The sequence below is a fragment of the Montipora capricornis genome, chromosome 7 (assembly GCF_036669925.1).
Source record: "Montipora capricornis isolate CH-2021 chromosome 7, ASM3666992v2, whole genome shotgun sequence".
Classification (NCBI taxonomy): Eukaryota; Metazoa; Cnidaria; class Anthozoa; order Scleractinia; family Acroporidae; genus Montipora; species Montipora capricornis.
The window spans coordinates 37,177,334-37,196,137 of record NC_090889.1 but is presented as its reverse complement, the minus strand read 5'-3'; the positions used below and the strand labels follow the sequence as shown (position 1 = coordinate 37,196,137).

General features: G+C 39.5%; 1 protein-coding gene across 7 annotated transcripts in view; it reads right to left on the bottom strand.

Annotated features, from left to right (window-relative positions):
• Positions 1-6,702: 6,702 nt before the first annotated feature.
• Positions 6,703-18,804, bottom strand: part of LOC138057096 (gamma-aminobutyric acid receptor subunit alpha-1-like) — a 32,805-nt gene continuing 20,703 nt past the window's right edge. For 6 of the 7 annotated variants that reach the window (XM_068903121.1, XM_068903125.1, XM_068903126.1 and 3 more), the window contains 8 exons: positions 16,937-17,012; positions 14,804-14,874; positions 14,598-14,671; positions 13,656-13,876; positions 11,541-11,623; positions 9,149-9,277; positions 8,074-8,423; positions 6,703-7,243 (listed from right to left, as the gene is read on the bottom strand). In XM_068903121.1, the coding sequence (XP_068759222.1) occupies positions 6,953-7,243; positions 8,074-8,423; positions 9,149-9,277; positions 11,541-11,623; positions 13,656-13,876; positions 14,598-14,671; positions 14,804-14,874; positions 16,937-17,012 (1,295 nt within the window). In that variant the 3' untranslated portion in view covers positions 6,703-6,952. The remainder of the gene's footprint in view (positions 7,244-8,073; positions 8,424-9,148; positions 9,278-11,540; positions 11,624-13,655; positions 13,877-14,597; positions 14,672-14,803; positions 14,875-16,936; positions 17,013-18,804) is intronic. The other variant, XM_068903122.1, reaches the window with a different exon arrangement.

Here is an 18,804-nt window from a genome sequence, read left to right as displayed (position 1 = left end):
GGCTGAGCAAACCGCCTCGCGAGGCAGTTTGCTCAGCTCTTTCCTCACCGTGTGCGGCGGGCTTACAGCTTTGCTCGATTAAAAGGCGACCGTTTCACTTCACTGTAAGGACATCTCGAGTTAATTTCTCAGAAGTGTAGGCTCATGGGTAAACATTTTTATGTGCGTCCTAAGGTCGCCAATGATGTTATCTAAGGTACTTGACGCCTCCATGGCAAAAAAAGCATTCAATAAAGACGTAAATCCAAGTGGTACTAAGGTTGTTATTAAAATTTCGTGGGATACATCCGCGAAAGAAAAAACGTGGCTTCCCTTTCTCTGAGCAATAAAGCCCACTCTTAACCCTTTGAGTGGCGACTTTCAAATCTACAACGGCGACGTCGACGAAAACGTCACCTCGAAATATAACTCTGCAAGTCTTCTGCAATTATTCCATCTCTTTCACGCCGCACAATGTGGGCCAAGTATCCGAAAAATAAATTGGAACGAGCGCTTACGGAGTAAAAATAGAGAGCCAAAGTGATCACATTGTCGTTTGGTGATTTCACGTCGTTGTCATGCACAGTACGGCAGAAATACTTCATAAAATGCGTCCTGCACGTGCAGCAAGATTAGTTTTCCGCTTTTAACCAACGATATTATTAGCAGCTGTCAAAAAATAAATTAATACCATAATACTCTTTTTTCTCCCACCAAAAGTTTGCATAAGCATTGATTTTATTTACTCTTTGGACTTGTAATGGTCCCAAAAGAAACTGAAAACAATGCTTATGTTAACTTTTGGAGTAGCAAACAAAGGGTATTATATATAGTAATTTGATAGGGGTTAATTGTTTTGTAGTCATCGTTGTTTTTTAAGGGAGTTTAGTGGCTCTTTACATGATTCCGGTCGACCGGTCTGTCTCGGTTACCGCAGAGATCATGAAATTGGTTCCTGTTCATATGGTGACTTTCAATTCAGCCTGCTTTCCGAGTTGAAAATTTTGATAAAGTGCTGACGCGACCATTCAGGCGAGAACAGAAATCTAACAAACAAGCCTGATGAGAGAACTATCGATTTTTTTTGTTTAAGCAACCTCAAATTTCTTTTGACTTTACGTTAACTATCAAATGAAACTATTCCGAACTTCATTATGTAAGAAACGAGTGAAAACTCGGTAGGTAATGTCCGTTCTATCACGAAAATGCACTTTATACAACTTATTCCAAAATGGCCGCCATTTTAGCGTTCTTTTGTTTCCATGCAAAAAATTGGCCCTTATGGCCTCGCTTTCAAACGTAACCTTGAACGAGGCCATAAGGGCTAATTTGCATGGAAACAAAGAATACTAAAATGAAAGTCATTTTGGAATAATTTACAATTATTCTTGAAAAATCACTGGTTGGCAAAAGTATGACCTCTTCTTTTACCCTTGTAAACTTTCAGGCCAAATTTTGTGGCCCTCTTTGTATTCTGTAACACAACATCATCTTGTATTCTCATTATGTCCGATTCAGAAATGCTGGCGAGTTTAGGCTGGCCATTTTGTTTTGTTTGGATCACGCATTATTCACTGCGTAGGGAGTGAATAATGCTCACTTACTACGAGATAGCGAGCCCATCAGATTGCTTGAAACATCACTGGGTGAGTATATACTAAGGTGAATTATTTTCCTCCCAGTAACCGGGCTGATGTGTTCATACGGGCAACATTTTCAGCTCACTTACGGAGATCCCGGTTGGAAAGACCGAGATCTCGACAACCGAGCCAGCCCGCCATCTCGTATGAACACATGGACATTTTTACAAAGGATTTAAAGGTGAGACGAGATCTCGGAAACCCGGCCAACCACGTCAACTGGGCTCATAAAATAAAGCCCTTCGCCCATCGTCGGCAACGGCAAGGCTAAATTTCAGTAATATTATTGGTTAAAAGAGGAAACCTTATTGGGCTGTACGTGTGGTATGCATTTTTGACATTTGTCGCCCGTACTGGTCAAAACAACAACTTGAAACGACCAAATTTAAGGTCATTGTTTTGACGACCACGTCGGTATATACCGCAGTGAATCTTTCATTCTCTTTCATTGGAGTGTCAAATCCGTCCGTATCAACCTAAACAAGATGCGACAATCACGAAACACTTACAATAGCTCAAACTTATACTTTGAAGTGACGTTTGCATTTCCCTTGGTTTCTGGCATAAACTCTCGTCTACTCCCAAGTGCTCTCCATCATACACCGTTTTTACAAATTTTATTTCAGAAAAGATGGGTACACTTCCACATTACCAGAAATTCGAGTCATATTTCGTCACGAATGCCACATGTCAATCAAATGGTACAGAAAAAATGAAATATCAATTTTTGGCAGTTCAAATAAATTAAATTTTATGTGCCCACTTTTCCCTGATAAATAATATGCAACACTACGAAGCGAAGGTTTTTTTACCATTTCGTTCATTGTTCGAGCCACCAAATAGCGCCAAAATAACAAGGATTTACGCTGGTACTTGCCTTCTAATTTGATCAAAATACCTTCACTACCTTGACTTCCAAACTTTGAGCTGCGCGTGTCTTTCACGATTCCATCGGTGCCGACCACTCAAACTTTTCTTCAAATTACGATCTTTTTAAATACGTTAAATAAACGTTCCACGATAAAACAGAATGCCGCCCATCGGCACCGAAAAGGACGCTTTTTCACGAATGGATGTAGCCTTCATGTGGTCGCACGAATGTCTCGCTCGATGTGAAAAAACGGGAAGGACAACCATTTTCCATAGCTTTCTTCGCACGAAAATGTCAGCTTAGCAGCCTAGCATTTTTACGCTTTCTACCGCTGTTTCAAATATCTGCAGACTCCTAAATGCGAAAATCGCGCCAAATGTTCGCGTTTTTCACATCCTGAGCCCAGAGGAATACCGCTAAAATTGTCTGATGTTTCGCTCAATTTCGAAAAGGAAGCCCTAGGCTGTAAGCTAAAAGTCACAGAATCCCCTCTGTCTTATATAAACCAGCAGCACATTCTAGAATCTGAAATAGCTCTGTCAATATACATCCCATATATATATATATCCCATATTCAATTCTGAGCTTGTTGGAATGAAAGACGAGAGAGGAAATGAGTTTGACTACATTGACCTTCTTAATTTTTGGATTCCTGGTCGATGATTTAAATTAAGTAAGGAAAACGGATCAAGGATCCAAGGAAGATTGAGACGTGAAGCTGGTACAGTTGCTCCATGTTGTCGTGAACAAAATGTCACGAATTTCTAGTAATGATGCAGGGTAATGCTGAATGGTCCGTGGGTCTTCCGTCCATTTGATTTCCATGAAAAATGGAAAATGAAAAAATGGATTTTGTATTTTTTAATGTTTCATTTGTTTTTACCAAGGAACGTTGAGAATAAAATTCCAACGAACACAAACATGAAAATCATGGTTTCTTATTGAATAAAAATTAAAAATGACAATACAAATCTTTAATTTTTATTTGCAAAGGAAGAAAGAAGAATTGAATATCAGCCAATCGATTTGAAATTATTCTTTTTCAGAACCTTTTCAACCGGGATCTAATTCTTTGATTTTTCAAGGAAGGGGCTTTCAAGATGGAGGAAATGATCCATGCAGTAAATATCCGATCAATTTCCAATTTTCCTCTGTCGATGATCAAATAAAAATGAAAAATTGACAAACCCTTCCGCACCATGGGACGGACAAGTCGAGACCGTAACTGACAGGGCTGGGGTTGGGAGAAGTCACGCAACCCTTGGAGGGGAGGGGAGGGGAGTTGAGTTATGGCGGCTACAAGGCTCTACTAGGAGTCATAAATTATTTTTATTTCCTCGCCACAAATGTGAAAGCTATGTGGTTCCCTGCATGTTCAGACGTTTTCAACGACTTGGACCTCCACTAGGCTGCCTTTTTAAAGGCCAAAAATTCACATCCGCCAGGTACGTGATATTTGCATTTGCTCGAAGTAGTATTTGTATGGATCGAAATACCTCAAATAAAGCAACTTTTCCAGAATGAGAAGACAACAAAAAGTTTGAAATCGCAGGAAAATTAACGCTACCGAGGCGAAATTATGGTTTGCAGTCAAGTTTGTCCCTTCAATAAGCTTATAAAACACAACGATACGGGTAAATCAGCACTCTTTCTTTTCAAACTCGTGGGTTTTTATTTTTCATTTGTGTTCAAGAATACATTTTCACATGTATAAAGCTGTTCAAAGCACTGAATTTAAACACATCATGGATCACACTCTCACAAGCTAAGCTGGTAAAATTATAATTGTGTCATATACATTTTCCTTTCATCTTATAGGAATAACCTGAGCAGTACTCAATAATAAGGGATGTGATTTCACGGAAGATAAAGTGAAACATGAGGATAAAGTCAAACAACCGGCTGAAATTTGCAGCTATGAGCAATACTCATAAGTGAGGTCTCGGAATAACTGAATTGCATTTTGGAACAATGGTGGATTTCCATTTACTACATTTTCAAACACAGTGAGAAAATCAGGAAAATGTGAATGGAAGTGTTTCGTTCTTGCTGAACTTTGGCATCCATCACAAGAAGTACAAGACAATGGGTCTATACCAAATTCTGGCCAGGTTGTCAATTGCCCCCCACTTCCTTCAAATAACTGAACAGCCACCGCTGTTGTTGGAACAACATCTGGTGTCACCTTAACTGTCTTGTCCATAGCTGCTTGCATATTGTTTGGATGTACCCTCTGTTTTATTATAATGCAGAGAGAATATGAACATACCGGTAGCTAGTGATTTAAGAACATGGTTAAAGTGATTTTACTTGACCCCTGAAACAGAGAATTTAAAAATTAGACAAGAGGTACTTACCTTGAAGTGTAATTGTAATTCTCTGAAGATGCATGTAGCATCATGGGATAAATTTTCATTTCTTTGTAATCCTGTGTAATGCTAATGCACTAGTCAGCTTTTTTTTCAGCTGGGCCTTCGTTTGCTTTGTGCTGTTTGGTTGTTCATTGTTTTGCCGTTTATTCGGTTTTAGGGAATTTAATAAGCAAACCTCAAGGGCAACTGCAACAAGTACAATGGCTGTGTAGGCGAGGGTTATAATTCCGTTCATTTCATTGCATTGCCGTTCTTTACAAAACAACAACGCGAAATGACCACATTCTGTACCCCTGTCTAAGCCCCGCTCAACGTCCCCGCTCCCCGATACTTGCGCCTGATGCTGTTGAAAACCCCGCGTACCGTGGCAAAAGTGGGGGTCCAAAACCGCTGAAATCCCCCGCTAATGCCCCGCATTCCCCGGTATGGGGGTGCGGGGCTTTCCACTGACTAGTAAATGTAAAATAAAATAAAAAAAATGTAAATGCTTTCTTTATAGTGGAAGTACACTTAGCTATCAAGCTAGTTTAAAGGTACTCCACTGTTAACAAGGTGAAAGTAACAATTGGCAAACTTAACAGAAACATATTAAGAACCCCAACTGGCGGGAGGCAACCAGTTGGCTATTTACAAAGCATGGTAGAGTTGAATCCGGGACAACCGGAAACAAATCCAAACCAGAGGTTATAACGGGATTTGAACCCGGAGCAGCCGCCTGCAAACCCAACGCCCTAACCACTGGACCATACTGCCTCCTCCTAGTGCATAATGTCAGCAGCCAAATAAAAGCCCACGAGTTTGGAAAGATAGAGTGCTGATTTACCTGCATCGTTGTTTTTTTTTTATAAGCTTATTCAAGGGGCAGCCTTGACTGCAAACCATTATTTCGGCTCGGTAGGGTTAATTTTCCTGCGATTTCAAACTTTTTGTTGTCGTCTCATTCTGGAAAAGTTGCTTTATTTGATATATTTCGATTCATACAAATACTACTTCGAGCAAATGCAAATATCACGTACCTGGCGCATGTGAATTTTTGGCCTTTCAAAAGGCAGCCTAGTGGAGGTCCAAGTCGTTGAAAACGTCTGAACATGCAGGGAACCATATAGGTTTCACATTTGTGGCGAGGAAATAAAATGACTCCTAGTAGAGCCTTGTAGCCGCCATAACTCAACTCAACTCTCCTCCCCTCCCCTCCAAGGGTTGCGTGATTTTTCTTAACCCCAGCCCTGTCAGTTGCGGTCTCGACTTGTCCGTCCTGTGGTGCGGAAGGGTTTGTCAATTTTTCATTTTTATTTCATCATCGACAGAGGAAAATTGAAAATTGATCGGATATTTACTGCATGGATCATTTCCTCCATCTTGAAAGCCCCTTCCTTGAAAAATCAAAGAATTAGACCCGGATTGGAAAGGTTCTGAAAAAGAATAATTTCAAATCGATTGGCTGCTATTCAATTCTTCTTTCTTCCTTTCCAAATAAACATTAAAGATTTGTATTGTCATTTTTAATTTTTATTCAATAAGAAACCATGTTTTTCATGTTTGTGTTTGTTGGAATTTTATTCTCAACGTTCCTTGGTAAAAACAAATGAAACATTAAAAATACAAAATCCATTTTTTCATTTTCCATTTTTCATGGAAATCAAATGGACGGAAGACCCACGGACCCTGAATGATGGCAAATTCTTAAAAGTTAAGTATGGGTTTCCTTCTTTTTCTTCCGGTTGACTGTACCTCTTTCAATAAAGAAATACTTGTGGAGGTTCTTTAAAAGGTAAAGTAACGTAGATACGACTAAGGGTGTGAAGAATGAGATCAAAGGAATAATAATAAACAGATTCAGTCAAGATAATTAATCCATATATATTATTCAGGGCATTCTTACAGACTTCAAGGCTTGATTTCTCAGATCAATAAGTCATTGGGTAAAGAATTCCATTCCTTTATTGTGCACGGGCAAAAAAAGAGTACTTTTGGTTTATGAAGATACATTTTCATGGCCGATCTACCGCTTTCAAACAAAAGCAAATTTCGAACAACTAATCTTGCGTTTTGTGCTATCGTCTATTTAACGCAACACAACCCTTGCCTGTTTAGTAATGTGTCCAGTAAAAAATGTTGTAACAGGCAAAGGCCAAAGGAAACAATACACGCGAAACTTTGTCAATCAGGTTTGCCATCTTTTTCATTCTTTTGTTTTTCGTGTTCTCTTGTATTTCGCAACTATCCAACGATATCTTGTCAACTTTGATGTCCTTAAGGCCCATTTCAAGGTCTTCTCCATTCCCCATATAAGCATGATTCCCCATATAAGCATGGCCATTGGGCTTCTTGCTACTTCTATTATTAGTCTCGGAGCCAGACAGTGATTTGGATTTGGGGATCTAAAAGATTGGAAAAATAGAATGAGCAATCAACAACGGCATGGTAACAATTAAGATAATGATGACGATGATGGTATTGATGACAACGACCTTGTCAGTTGTCTAGAAAAATAGTCATGATAACTGTGATAGCCATGTTGACGACGATGACAATGATGACGCTTTACGATAATGTAAATTATCACGAAGAAGTCATCGTGAATAATCGGATAAAGTTGGTAATAATATGAATAATGGCGATGATGATGACGACGAGAGAGATGGTAATCACGATGATAATGATGACAACGACTGTCAGTAATCAAGTAAACTGCTCCTGGAGACGACAATGGTCATGATGATGACGACGACAATGATGATGATGACGATGATAATGATGATGACGAAGACGATGTTGGTGATGACGATGACAATAATGATGAACCTCACTAAATGACTTCGTCAACGACGAGGTAAACATGAATTGAAGCATCAACAAGTACACCTTATCAAAAGCCCATGATAAGGAGCTTGCCTCTCCCATACAAGCCCTATGAGTCAAACTTGGCACGTATCTTTCTATTTTTAGAACGCCACGAGTTCTTCGGCTCTCCACGCTCTGTTTAGAATGGATAATAACAATAAACGTATTGTCAAACGGAGACAAAAATAGCAAGACCAATATATGCAAATTGTGCAAGTTGATGCAAATTGATGTAAATGTGAGTCCCCATGCTTAAGGGTAAGTTCTAAAAATAGAAAGATACGCGTAAAGGTGGACTTAAGGATACAGTGTACATGGAGGCTCCTCTTCATTCGTTCCTGACCGTACTTCACAAAAACTGCGTTACCTTGCGGCTTATATTTCCATCCTTTTTGGTCGCTTTCTTTATGAGTATATACACGGTCGTGGATTCAATCAAAGACAGGAACACGAAACTGAAGGATACAAGCAGGTACCAATCCAATGCCTTTGCATAGCTGACTTGAGGCAAGTTACCATTCAGAGATCCAAGGAGGAACATGATGGTCAGAATTGTGGTGATACCCAGAGCCATTCTGTTGCCGATGTCATCTTTTTCCATCCAGAAGGCGATCCAGCTTAGCATCACAAGAAACATATCCGGTAAGTAGATCTGAATGAGAAAGTAACCAAGGCGTCTTTGAAACGAAAAGGTGACAGTTATTGTTGAGTAATTCCCTAGCAACGGAAATGAAAAAACGTATGTCAGCATTTATGTTCCCTTGATAGGCTAAGTAAACCCCTTTTTTTCTTTTTTTTTTTTTTGACGCGCCGCAAGGATGAACGTGACTTCGGATCCAGACCTAAGCGACATAATGGAACATGAATTTCTGTTGTTTTTAATACAATGTGTTAGCTCATGTGACCAAAAGCCATATTTGCACACTACAAGAAAAGGAAAACTTTTGAGTAAAATAGAGTTCAATTGACCACTTCGGAAAATACCATAACAGTCTTTGTTTGCCCCCCCCCCCCTCCCCCCCCAAAAAATTGCATAAGCATTGTTTCCAGTTTCTCTTGGGACTTACAACGGTCCCAAGAGAAAACAAAGACAATGCTTATTGCAAAATTTTGAGGGACAAACAAAGAGTATTATGGTATTTTCCAAAGTGGCCTATTCCCAGAAGCATATTTCATTCCTCCAACATGGCCGCTGGTTCTTTATTTCACTGCCCGACGTGACGTCATGTAAAAATACTCCATAACCTGTGCCGTTATTCTTATCTTTTTAAGTCTTAAACCCATGTAACAAAGATAAGAATTCCAACCGTCATTTCTTTTGTTTCTACAGCTCGAAGATAATCACGGAAATGCTCAAACGAATAAATAAGCCCAGGATGATTTTGACCCAGACAGACAAACGGACAATAAACAGAAAAACAAGTTACCGCGAAAATACCTACCAACGGCATAAACGCTTACACCAGATGATAACTTGAATCCTTTGTATTCAAACTGAGCCATTTCCTTGCTTCCAACTCCAACTTTTTCTGGAATCCATTCGTACATAATTTGATCAGCAGTATAGGCGTCTATCGTGAAAGAGATACAAAAATCCTCACTCGATACAAGTCATCTCCTTTCTCATTTACCAGCTTACAATTTCCTTCGTCGTATCTCACAACAATTGTGGGAAACCCACTCTTCGACACCTCGGCGTCAGTAATATTCTCGGGTCGGGACATTCGCCACCTAACCGAGTCCCAGAACCTAAGTCTTTTAGCAAAATGGTACGTATACAGCGGTGATAAACGTGGTAAACCAATGCATTTTTATCGACTTGACGTTTGGTATGCGGCCGGCTAGGCAACTATGTATAGACCCCTTACTATATGAATATATAAGTAGTTTTCAAACATTGTAACGGTATCAGCCTAGCATACCATGCGTTGGTTTACCTTGTTAATCACCGTGACCGCTGTTTGTGTTATATTTTTAGCTACGATGGCTAAAGAATAAGAGCTTAATTAAAGCGCTGTCCACACGTATCAGGACATTTCTTAATTAATCCGCAACTTTTTCTTTGCGGACTCCCCTTCCATCCAGACGTATCCGGCGAATGTGGCATGGGAATCCGCAACTTTTTGATTCCGCTATCCAGAGTTGAAAGTTTTCAAACGCAAACAATTTTGAATCGTGAAGGCATTCTCTTGGAAACTGGAACTACGGTCCGCCAACTTGGTACGGTCGGCCTGTAAGCCTTTGTGAGAGTTGTTTGATTTGTCGTAACAGTGGTTTGTCTATGCTTATCATTGTTTGTGTTGATCCAATGTAATGCATAGATCATTACATGGCATTGCAATCTCTAGTTTAAAAAGTTTATTAAGAACACGTTTAATATGTCACTGAATAGGCTATGTCGAACAATTCGTAATCAAACCGTGAGACGTAATTGGACAAAGACTATTGCGTTCGACGTAATTTCGTTTTTGCGTTCTGTGTTTTTCGAAGTGGTGTGCCTGTGTACGGCTATGCAGAATTTTTCGAGATTGCTGTAAGGAAACCAAAATGCCAACCCCCCCCCCCCCCCACCGCTTGATTTTTGCAGGGGCCTGTATCGGCTGGGAAACTGGTGCGAACTTATGACGACATCTGACCTCGTTTTCGCTCTCGTTTCAGGATATTTTTTGTATTCATTGTAATGCGCATTTGATCATTTCTGTATGAACTTATGCGCAATAGAAATATTAAATTAAATTATATTAAATTAAACTACTTCACAATCTCGTTACATGTGATATGACATGTGGCGAACATGTGAGTAGGCCATGAGAGCTCGTCTTCACGATACAGTCGCCGTAGGCCTCGCCATTTTGTGCTCTCAGCGGTAGATTTTGGTGAGTTAAAACGCTTCGACGGTAGCATTTATCGAAATCTGAGGGAATTGTCTTTGTTTATTTTAAATGCTAACGAACACGACTCTGAATCGCCATGGCTTTCAGGATGTTAACCGTGGGAACAGCTATATTTTGATTGCATATATTGACTAGTTACAGCAACCTCGTTCCCAGGGTCTCACTTCTCTGCCTCCATTGTCAACGACAATGGAGGCAGAGAAGAGAGACCCTGGGAACGAGGTTGTAGTTACAGTCGCGACAGATACATGCATTGTACATGTAGCTCTTTATCCGGTCGAATACTGTTTAAATCGGTGGAAAAGTACTCTGAAGGCTATCGCGAGGATCTTCCGCGAGTCTCCTGGAGCTGGTTCGACCCATGCCGTAGAGGAGTCATTATTTTCCGCGTCTATTAAATCGTTAATGTTGATATTTGACAATACGTAATCAAAAAAGAAAGACCTATCAGAAGTCCATTATACTCAGAGGAGCCGATCTCTCTCATTCGGCCTTGGTCCATCAATTTACGGTATCATTTCAATTTTCAATACAGGTCCCGCGAAATGATGACCAATCAGATTTGCCTGATGACCACAACGCCTCTGATTGGTCTGCAATCAAGTAGACGCGCGAGGGATTGCTCACGCGAAAATTAAAAAAGGCTTTAGCCGTTCTCGTGCTTAATTTAAAATAACAGTAAGCGTCCTGACAGTATAAAATGCAGTAAAATGATAGGCAGCATTCCATCGCAGATCGACACATCTAGGTTGTGGACTTCTTAGAAGAGGTGTATTTATTGTAAGCTCCAAAGTTGGTTCGTGACCTCCTATTGAGCGGAAGGTGACAGTGTCAGCTGCAGTCACAATTTGTCAGGTTTTTAAATTTGTTCTGTTCGAGCACGCAGGACTTTTCTTGTTGAAATGACCCTCTTCGTTAAATTAAACTACCTACTACTTACAGCTTCCAAATTCGAGATGACACGTTTGTGAGTCTAATGGGTAATCTTCTAGATTCATAACGCAAGAAGCGAGTATGACAGCTCTGAAATGAAATGAAAGATCAATTGAATGTATAGAATTATAATAATACGAGGAAATGATCGTCGTACTTACTAAGACAATTTGGGAAACCAGGCTTATGCAAAATTTTGGAGGGACAAACAAAGAGTATTATGGTATTTTTGATGCTGGCTAATTGATTGTTCATTTTCGTTTTCACATTTCCCGCGTGCTGCCATCTTTAAAAATTGTCGCGTACTGTTACAAAACACAAGCTATTTGTATCAGGATAATAGAGGAACCGTGACATGTCATAAATATTAAGGAGCTTAGAGTACGCGAGGACAACGACGACGATAACCACTACTTCGAGAACGCCATGAAAAAATAGGGAGCTTAAGCAACGACAACAGCGACGGCAACGAGAACGTCATTTCAAAATATAAATTCACGTTCTTGTAATCACTTCGTTACTATTTCAACATTTTTAATATATCAAGTTAAGGGTGTCGTAGTTTCTAAAAAAAGGACACTGCATGGTCTGAACGGCGGTTAGCTTAGGGGAGAAAATGAAAAATTATCCTCAAGTGCTGCCTTTTTTCATAAAACCTCAAATTTGGCTATTTCACGCTGTTGTTTTGCAAACGACGGCAAAGAAATGGAAAAAAGTGAAAAACGCACGCGCAGGGCGTTTGCCCACTACACATGCAAACTTGTGACGTTCTCGTTGCTGTCGCCGTCGTCATTGCTTACCGCTCTCAACTAAAAGCTCTACACGCCCCGCACGCGGGTTTGACATGTTGGCACGTTCCTTCGCCGTTCTCGAGCTGACAGCATGGAGTTTAAAGCCCTGGCTAAACTATCGAACGAAGTTGGATTCAACGCTCCAACGTTACCTTTGTTCGCTTCAGCATTGTTCGACTGTTTGGCCGCCCATGTTGGAAGATGTTCGTCCAACATTTTTTGTTCCATGAAGTGTTCGATGGAATTTCTTTTGATCAAACAACACGTCCAACAATCACTGAAAAATTCTTCGCGACGTAACTTACAGTGTTACAGTGTTTTGCCGCTCTTCCAACAAAGTTGTCTCTTGAATCGAGTCTCGTCCGCGCTGCTAGCCAATCACGAATCGCTATCAGACTTATTTTGAAGCCTACAGTAGGCTTCTAGCATCTTTTGCAACAAAGATGACGGACACACCGTGGTTGTTAATGCCGTTGATGAAGAGCCAGAACCCTTTATCGGCGAGTATGAAGCAAGGCCAAGTCCGAGGGACACTTTTTAAAAAGTCCCGTTTATCATGATCACTCTCTTTGGGGATGTCTGGTTCGATAGCGTTTAAAATTTCTGCAACTTGATCGCGGCTCGTTCTCATCATCTCCTATACGTGGATGTATCTTGCAGTGAACATAGCCTTTTCTACTCGTTCTCTTAAATCCTTCTTTGGGCTTTTCCTCGTTTGAATCGAAATTGAAAGGTCGTAAGTTGGTCTCTTGTTCGGGACCACTCGGATTTTTCCGATCATCCCCATTCGCTAAGAGGTAGAGCTGCCGAACTCGTAATCGGAAGGTCGTAGGTTCGACTGCTGCAAAGGAGCACTCGGATTTCTTTTCCGAGTATGCCCGAGTCACCATGTCAGGAAGTGATAGAGGTGAACAGGTGAATTCTTAGCCTTTTGACTTCCAGAATTGATCAATATGTAAATTCACCTCTCACTTTCAATACCCTGTCAGGTAGACAAGCATTGAGAATGAAGATTACTATCAGCGCAAGGGAAGGATCCTAATAAAACACCAAATTCTCATGACCAGCCAAGGAAGAAAGGTATGGAAGTAGTTAGGAGAATGAACTTTCAGATCATGTGAGTCAAATGGTTGAGGACGCAGGTGAGACTGAAAAGGAAAGAGAAGAGAGACGAGAGACGAACTGAAGAAGCAGAAAAAAGGCGGTTAAATTAAACGTAGCATTGGAGTTGGTCTTTAGACGTGTAGATGAATTGATAAAGCGTCTGTGATTCAGCCCATAGTCTCACATTCCCATTTCGAGCTTACCAAGTTGTGATAATTTTTTCTTACCCAATGCTCATCACCATGTCACCACTGGGGCTGATTTTTACGGAGCTGTACAGCTCTTCATCTGGGATCATCAGATTCGATTCACGTGCATTGTAGCAGTATGGATCTGGTTTCCATATCTTACTGATATCTCTTCCTCTGAGGACTTGTGTTCGGTTTGACTTGCCAGCCAAGCGTAAATCTGTCCAATATTGGCGGAAGTAACCGTGTACCTTGTATTCCTGAAGTAAAACAATAACGGATCTCGCTTGTCATCGCTATGATTACTAAGAGGTGCATAAATAGGGGGATCTTTGGAGAAGGCTTAGTGATAATAACCATAATAATCATCATCATCGTCATCATCATAACAATGACAATGATGATGGTGATAACAATAACAATAATAATAATAATAATAATAATAATAATAATAATAACAATAATAATAATAATAATAATAATAATAATAATAATAATAATAATCGGTTTTTTTTCCCAAAGAGCTGGTTATTGTTTGCTCAGGTAAAGGACCGAACAAGTGATCGAAAGGTTGTTGGTGCAACAAGCGCTGGGAGTCTTATCCCAGCATCCCGGAGTCACCACTCTAAGAAAAAAAATACCTCCTATTAAACTGTTATTAGTCTTAAGCAGAAGCACATGATCTTAAAGTGTGTAACTTGCAACTCTTTTCCTTGGAACAAAGCTGGGGATTTTATGACATCAATTTTATGCCCAAATATGGACAAAAATAAGATCGATGCTGTTGGAAATAGACACTCTAGCGAATTAACTTGAACATATCTAGTTGGATCAAGTGACAGTTAATGTCTTTGGACAAAACATGTTGTACTTACGTTCTAATTCTAGATTGTTATGTAAAAGCCTCGTTTTGTTAACAATGAAAAGCCAGGCCACAAGCGACTCCTCAAAACAAAGATCGTAAAATGTATTTTAGCGTACCATGTTAGCTTCCTCAAAGTTTCCAAACGATTCAATATAGATGCTGCTTCGGATTTTCGTAGGTGTACCTTCTTCTAAAGGGTAAAAGAAAATGACCATTATTCACTGCCTTGTTTCCGGGAGCTTGTCTCGTAGAATTTGCTCGACTTTATGATAATTCATCAGTCCTAATCTATTGTTAGCTACATGTAAGTACCTATACCTACCGAAGTTTGGGTACGTTATACTGTCGTAGTCTTTGAAAAACATGGTTATCACTTCTCTATCACAATAAATTCTGTTGACGCAATAGGAATCAAATTAACAGTGTAACAGATTAATGGTGATAATGATGATGACGATACTGATGACGATGACGATGATGATGATGATGATGACGATGACGATGACGTTGACGTTGATGATGACGATGATGATGATAATGATGATGATGATGATGATGATGATGATGACGATACTGATGACGATGACGATGATGATGACGATGATGATGATGATAATGGTAATGATGTTGTCGACGATGTTGAAGATGATGACGTTCACGATAACGATGACGATAATGATGACGTTGGCGATGACGATGATGGTGATAACGATGAATATCTGAATGCGTTGGCATTTGCCTCTTAATCTTCTTCCTTGGTATCAAATACAAAACAGAGCAAGGCAGATTGAACATTAAAGGGATGTAGAGGATATTACACGGCGGCGCAAAGTTATGATTTTATTTCGAGTGGTAAAAACAATATTTTACAAACAAGTGCAGCGAGTGAGTAAAATATTGTTTTTAACAAGAGAAAATAAAATTCATTTCTTTTAGCCAATGTAAAATTTTCATTTTAATATGCAGACAGGGGTGTTTTACTCACCATTTTTCTATCTAACACCGAGCTCAAACTTTATCGCAAATTCTTGCAGCTCGGCGGCAGGAATTTCTTCAATTTTTGCATTTCTTTTTCACTTGCAAGGAACTCCTTGAAGAATTTTAAGCCGTATGAAGTTTTATTCTTCGTGTTAGAATTTCCTTGTTTCTGAGAAAAAGGATTTTACGTCAGCTTTAGAGAACTTCACAAATCTATCAATCGCCATTCGCAAAGGCGGGAAATGCTGTCATCAATATCCTCACTAGTGAAGATATGGAAATGTAGTTTCCTATGAATTTTATGAGTTGTGTATTTTCCAGTAAAACACTCCTGTCTGAGAGTGAATGCACGAGACATCTAAGGACCCTTTATGTGAAACCTTCACACATTCTAGTTTCATTTTCAGTTTCCGTTTATTTGCCACAATTTTCAGTATAATCAATGACATAATTGTAATATGCCATAAAAGACATTTTGGTGCCGAAGTGGTGAAGAAGGCCATTAACACGATTAGGAACTAAATGGGCATCACTCGACGACTGACTTGTTTAAAACGTGCAATATCAGCTTTCGTTTACTTTAGTCGGCGTTATTTGGGACAGTCGACAAAAACGTAAACGTTACGAATACATGGGAAAAAAATTGTTTGTGTAAATAGAACAAAAACGACCTATTTCAGTATCGATAACTTAGCAGGGGTTTAATTTGTTAAAAGCAAACAGTTATATGGTCATTTTAGTATGTACGTCGCAGAAAGTTCAACATTGATCTGCACGCCGCAAAATTTCCCAATAATTTTAACCTCCATTATAAAATAGTGAGTCAACAAATTGGCAAATAAGTTTAGCGGTCGTACTTTAGAATGCTGCCCGCTAGAACAGTGATCAATTGTAGTTACGCTGAAATTAAAGAAAAACGTGTAGGGCACGGTATGTGTGCATGTAACACCAAGTGTTGCCTTCTCGTGTAAGCATAACTTTCCATTATTTTCCCTTCAATGGGCCGTTTTTCGAGCTATTGCGTGGGCCCATTAACTAAACGAAATAGAGAAATGATCAATGAACGAAATGATATATGAAATGAATCAGTTACTGAACTGCAGATATGAAATCAAGTAAGGCTATGATCCTTACTTGATTTCATATCCGCAGTTCAGTATATGTTTCATATTTCATATATCATTTCCTCCATTGATTCATTCCACACGGGAAAATTAGAACCTGAAAATGACCAACCCCCAACGTCAGTGGGTTCATAACTCAGTTGGTTAAAGCGTCGCACCGGTATTGCGAGGTCACGGGTAGAAGTCTCGTTGAAGTCCTGAAATTTTCAGGCTTCTCTACCGTGACGCAGTTGCTAAAATTGCGTCCATTACTGCGCTAATCATAGCCTTTCTTGGGGGAAATAATCCTCGCATTTTTCTTGACAATTTAAGCAATAGTCTCTTATGGACGGTTGAAAAATTAAGGTACTTACACTTCATAGCAGCACAGTAGAAGAAATAGTCGAAATCCTGCGGGCTTCATAGTCATTCTTGCGGTACAGACTAACACTATTTAAAGTAAACAAAAGAGAAATGGAAATTCTTGACTTAATTGCGGAATTTGATTATTTTGAGGAGATTAGAAAGAGGCGTTTTTGAGCCACTGACAGAATCTGAAAATCAGCATTTGGGTGCCAGGACAGAACTCTCTCCTACATTGTTAAAATTGTGGTCTCCAATAATTAAAGGATACTTAATGCTGAACAATATAATTGTGGTAGTTTCAAGACAGGTCAATTAAAAAGGAAACAGCCCACTTTAAGTGTTACATCTATTGTAAAACCGCAACGACTTCATCGCCCACTCAAATCATAAGGGTGTCACGAGGGTTTTTCAATTTCATCATGATGCAAAGTCCAAGAAGTTAGCTTATCATCGGTTGTTACTGGTCATTTCGTTTATCCAATCAAATAAAAGACATTGTGGTTTCGTCTTTTGTTCTTTCGTAATTCGCACGTGCGTTGTTATGCAGTAGATGCGATTCTCAGCTCCATTACCCTTACTAGCAAATATTACGTAATAGCTTCTGTGTCTATGTTTGTCAGTGTGTTTTTATTTATATTCTATATAAACTATTTACACCCATAACTGTTTTCTTTCATTCTTTCCCTTTAAAACCAAAACACCTTCCTGGTCCATCAACAGGGCCAAGTATTGGCCCTGTTTCTGTTATTTAATGCTTGTTTCTAATGTATTTTAGAGATATGTGGAGATCATGAATGACGGTTAGAGATTGGTCATCCAAGCATTTAGCCTCAAGTGAGCAAATATGACGCCGGATCGAGATTCATGCACAGGAATAACAACGAAAACAAATGCAATAAACGGAAAAAGTTTGAGAAATTGCTTTGCAGAAGTATATAAAAAAAAAAAACAGTCGAAGAAGGTCAGACATAACGAGGAGAAAGTTTGCAATTGATTTTTGAATAATCATAAACCCGGGCTGTGGACTTCCATCGCGGTTATCAACTTAAAATCGGCACTACTCCAAGGGAGAAAGATTTCCCCTGAGTAAAATCTAAATGCAACTCGATCTGTTTCCTTTAAGCTCGAATTCTTCCAGTTATATTTTTCTTAAAATACGTCACTGCTATTCATCGTACTCTCAAAGAAATTTAACTGATTTACAAAAAAAGTAATATATATACTTTCAAGCAAGGTTTCCTCGTATTGTTTAACTCATCTGGCGAAAGCGCTTCCTTTAATATCAATGACCGTTTTTATACTAGAGACGCATAATCCGTCAATACGAATTATGCGTCTCTCATGTTATACATCTAGCGTAAACACGGGACGAACTATATGAGACGCATAATTCGTCTTGGACGAACTTGGGCAAACATTTTTTCTGCGTCTGTTAAATTCGTCTAGTATAAAGACGGGCGCTAGGCGCATAATGCGTCGGGATGAACTTTCCAGTTTAGTGCGTCTTCGATGACGCGCTAAAATGGATTCTTCGTCCAGACGCATAATGTGTCTTGTGGCCGTCTTTACACTAGGCAAATTTAACAGACGCAGAAAAAATGTCGTCCCGGACGAATTAAGCGTCTCTAGCATAAAAACGGCCAATATCAGACTTCTAAACTGCCCATGTTACAGCAGAAACTGAGGAGCAGTGCCTGAAAGTTTTGGCAAACTTGCAATTGTGGCAAACTTGATACTATGGCGACGTCTAACTATATTTAAAGCTGGACAAGAATTTGCATTTATAATTTCAAAAATACAACACAGATCAAGTTGGGTTGGCTGACAGTCACAAGTTTTTGAAACCAGTACTTACCTCCTTTTTTCTCAGAATCGA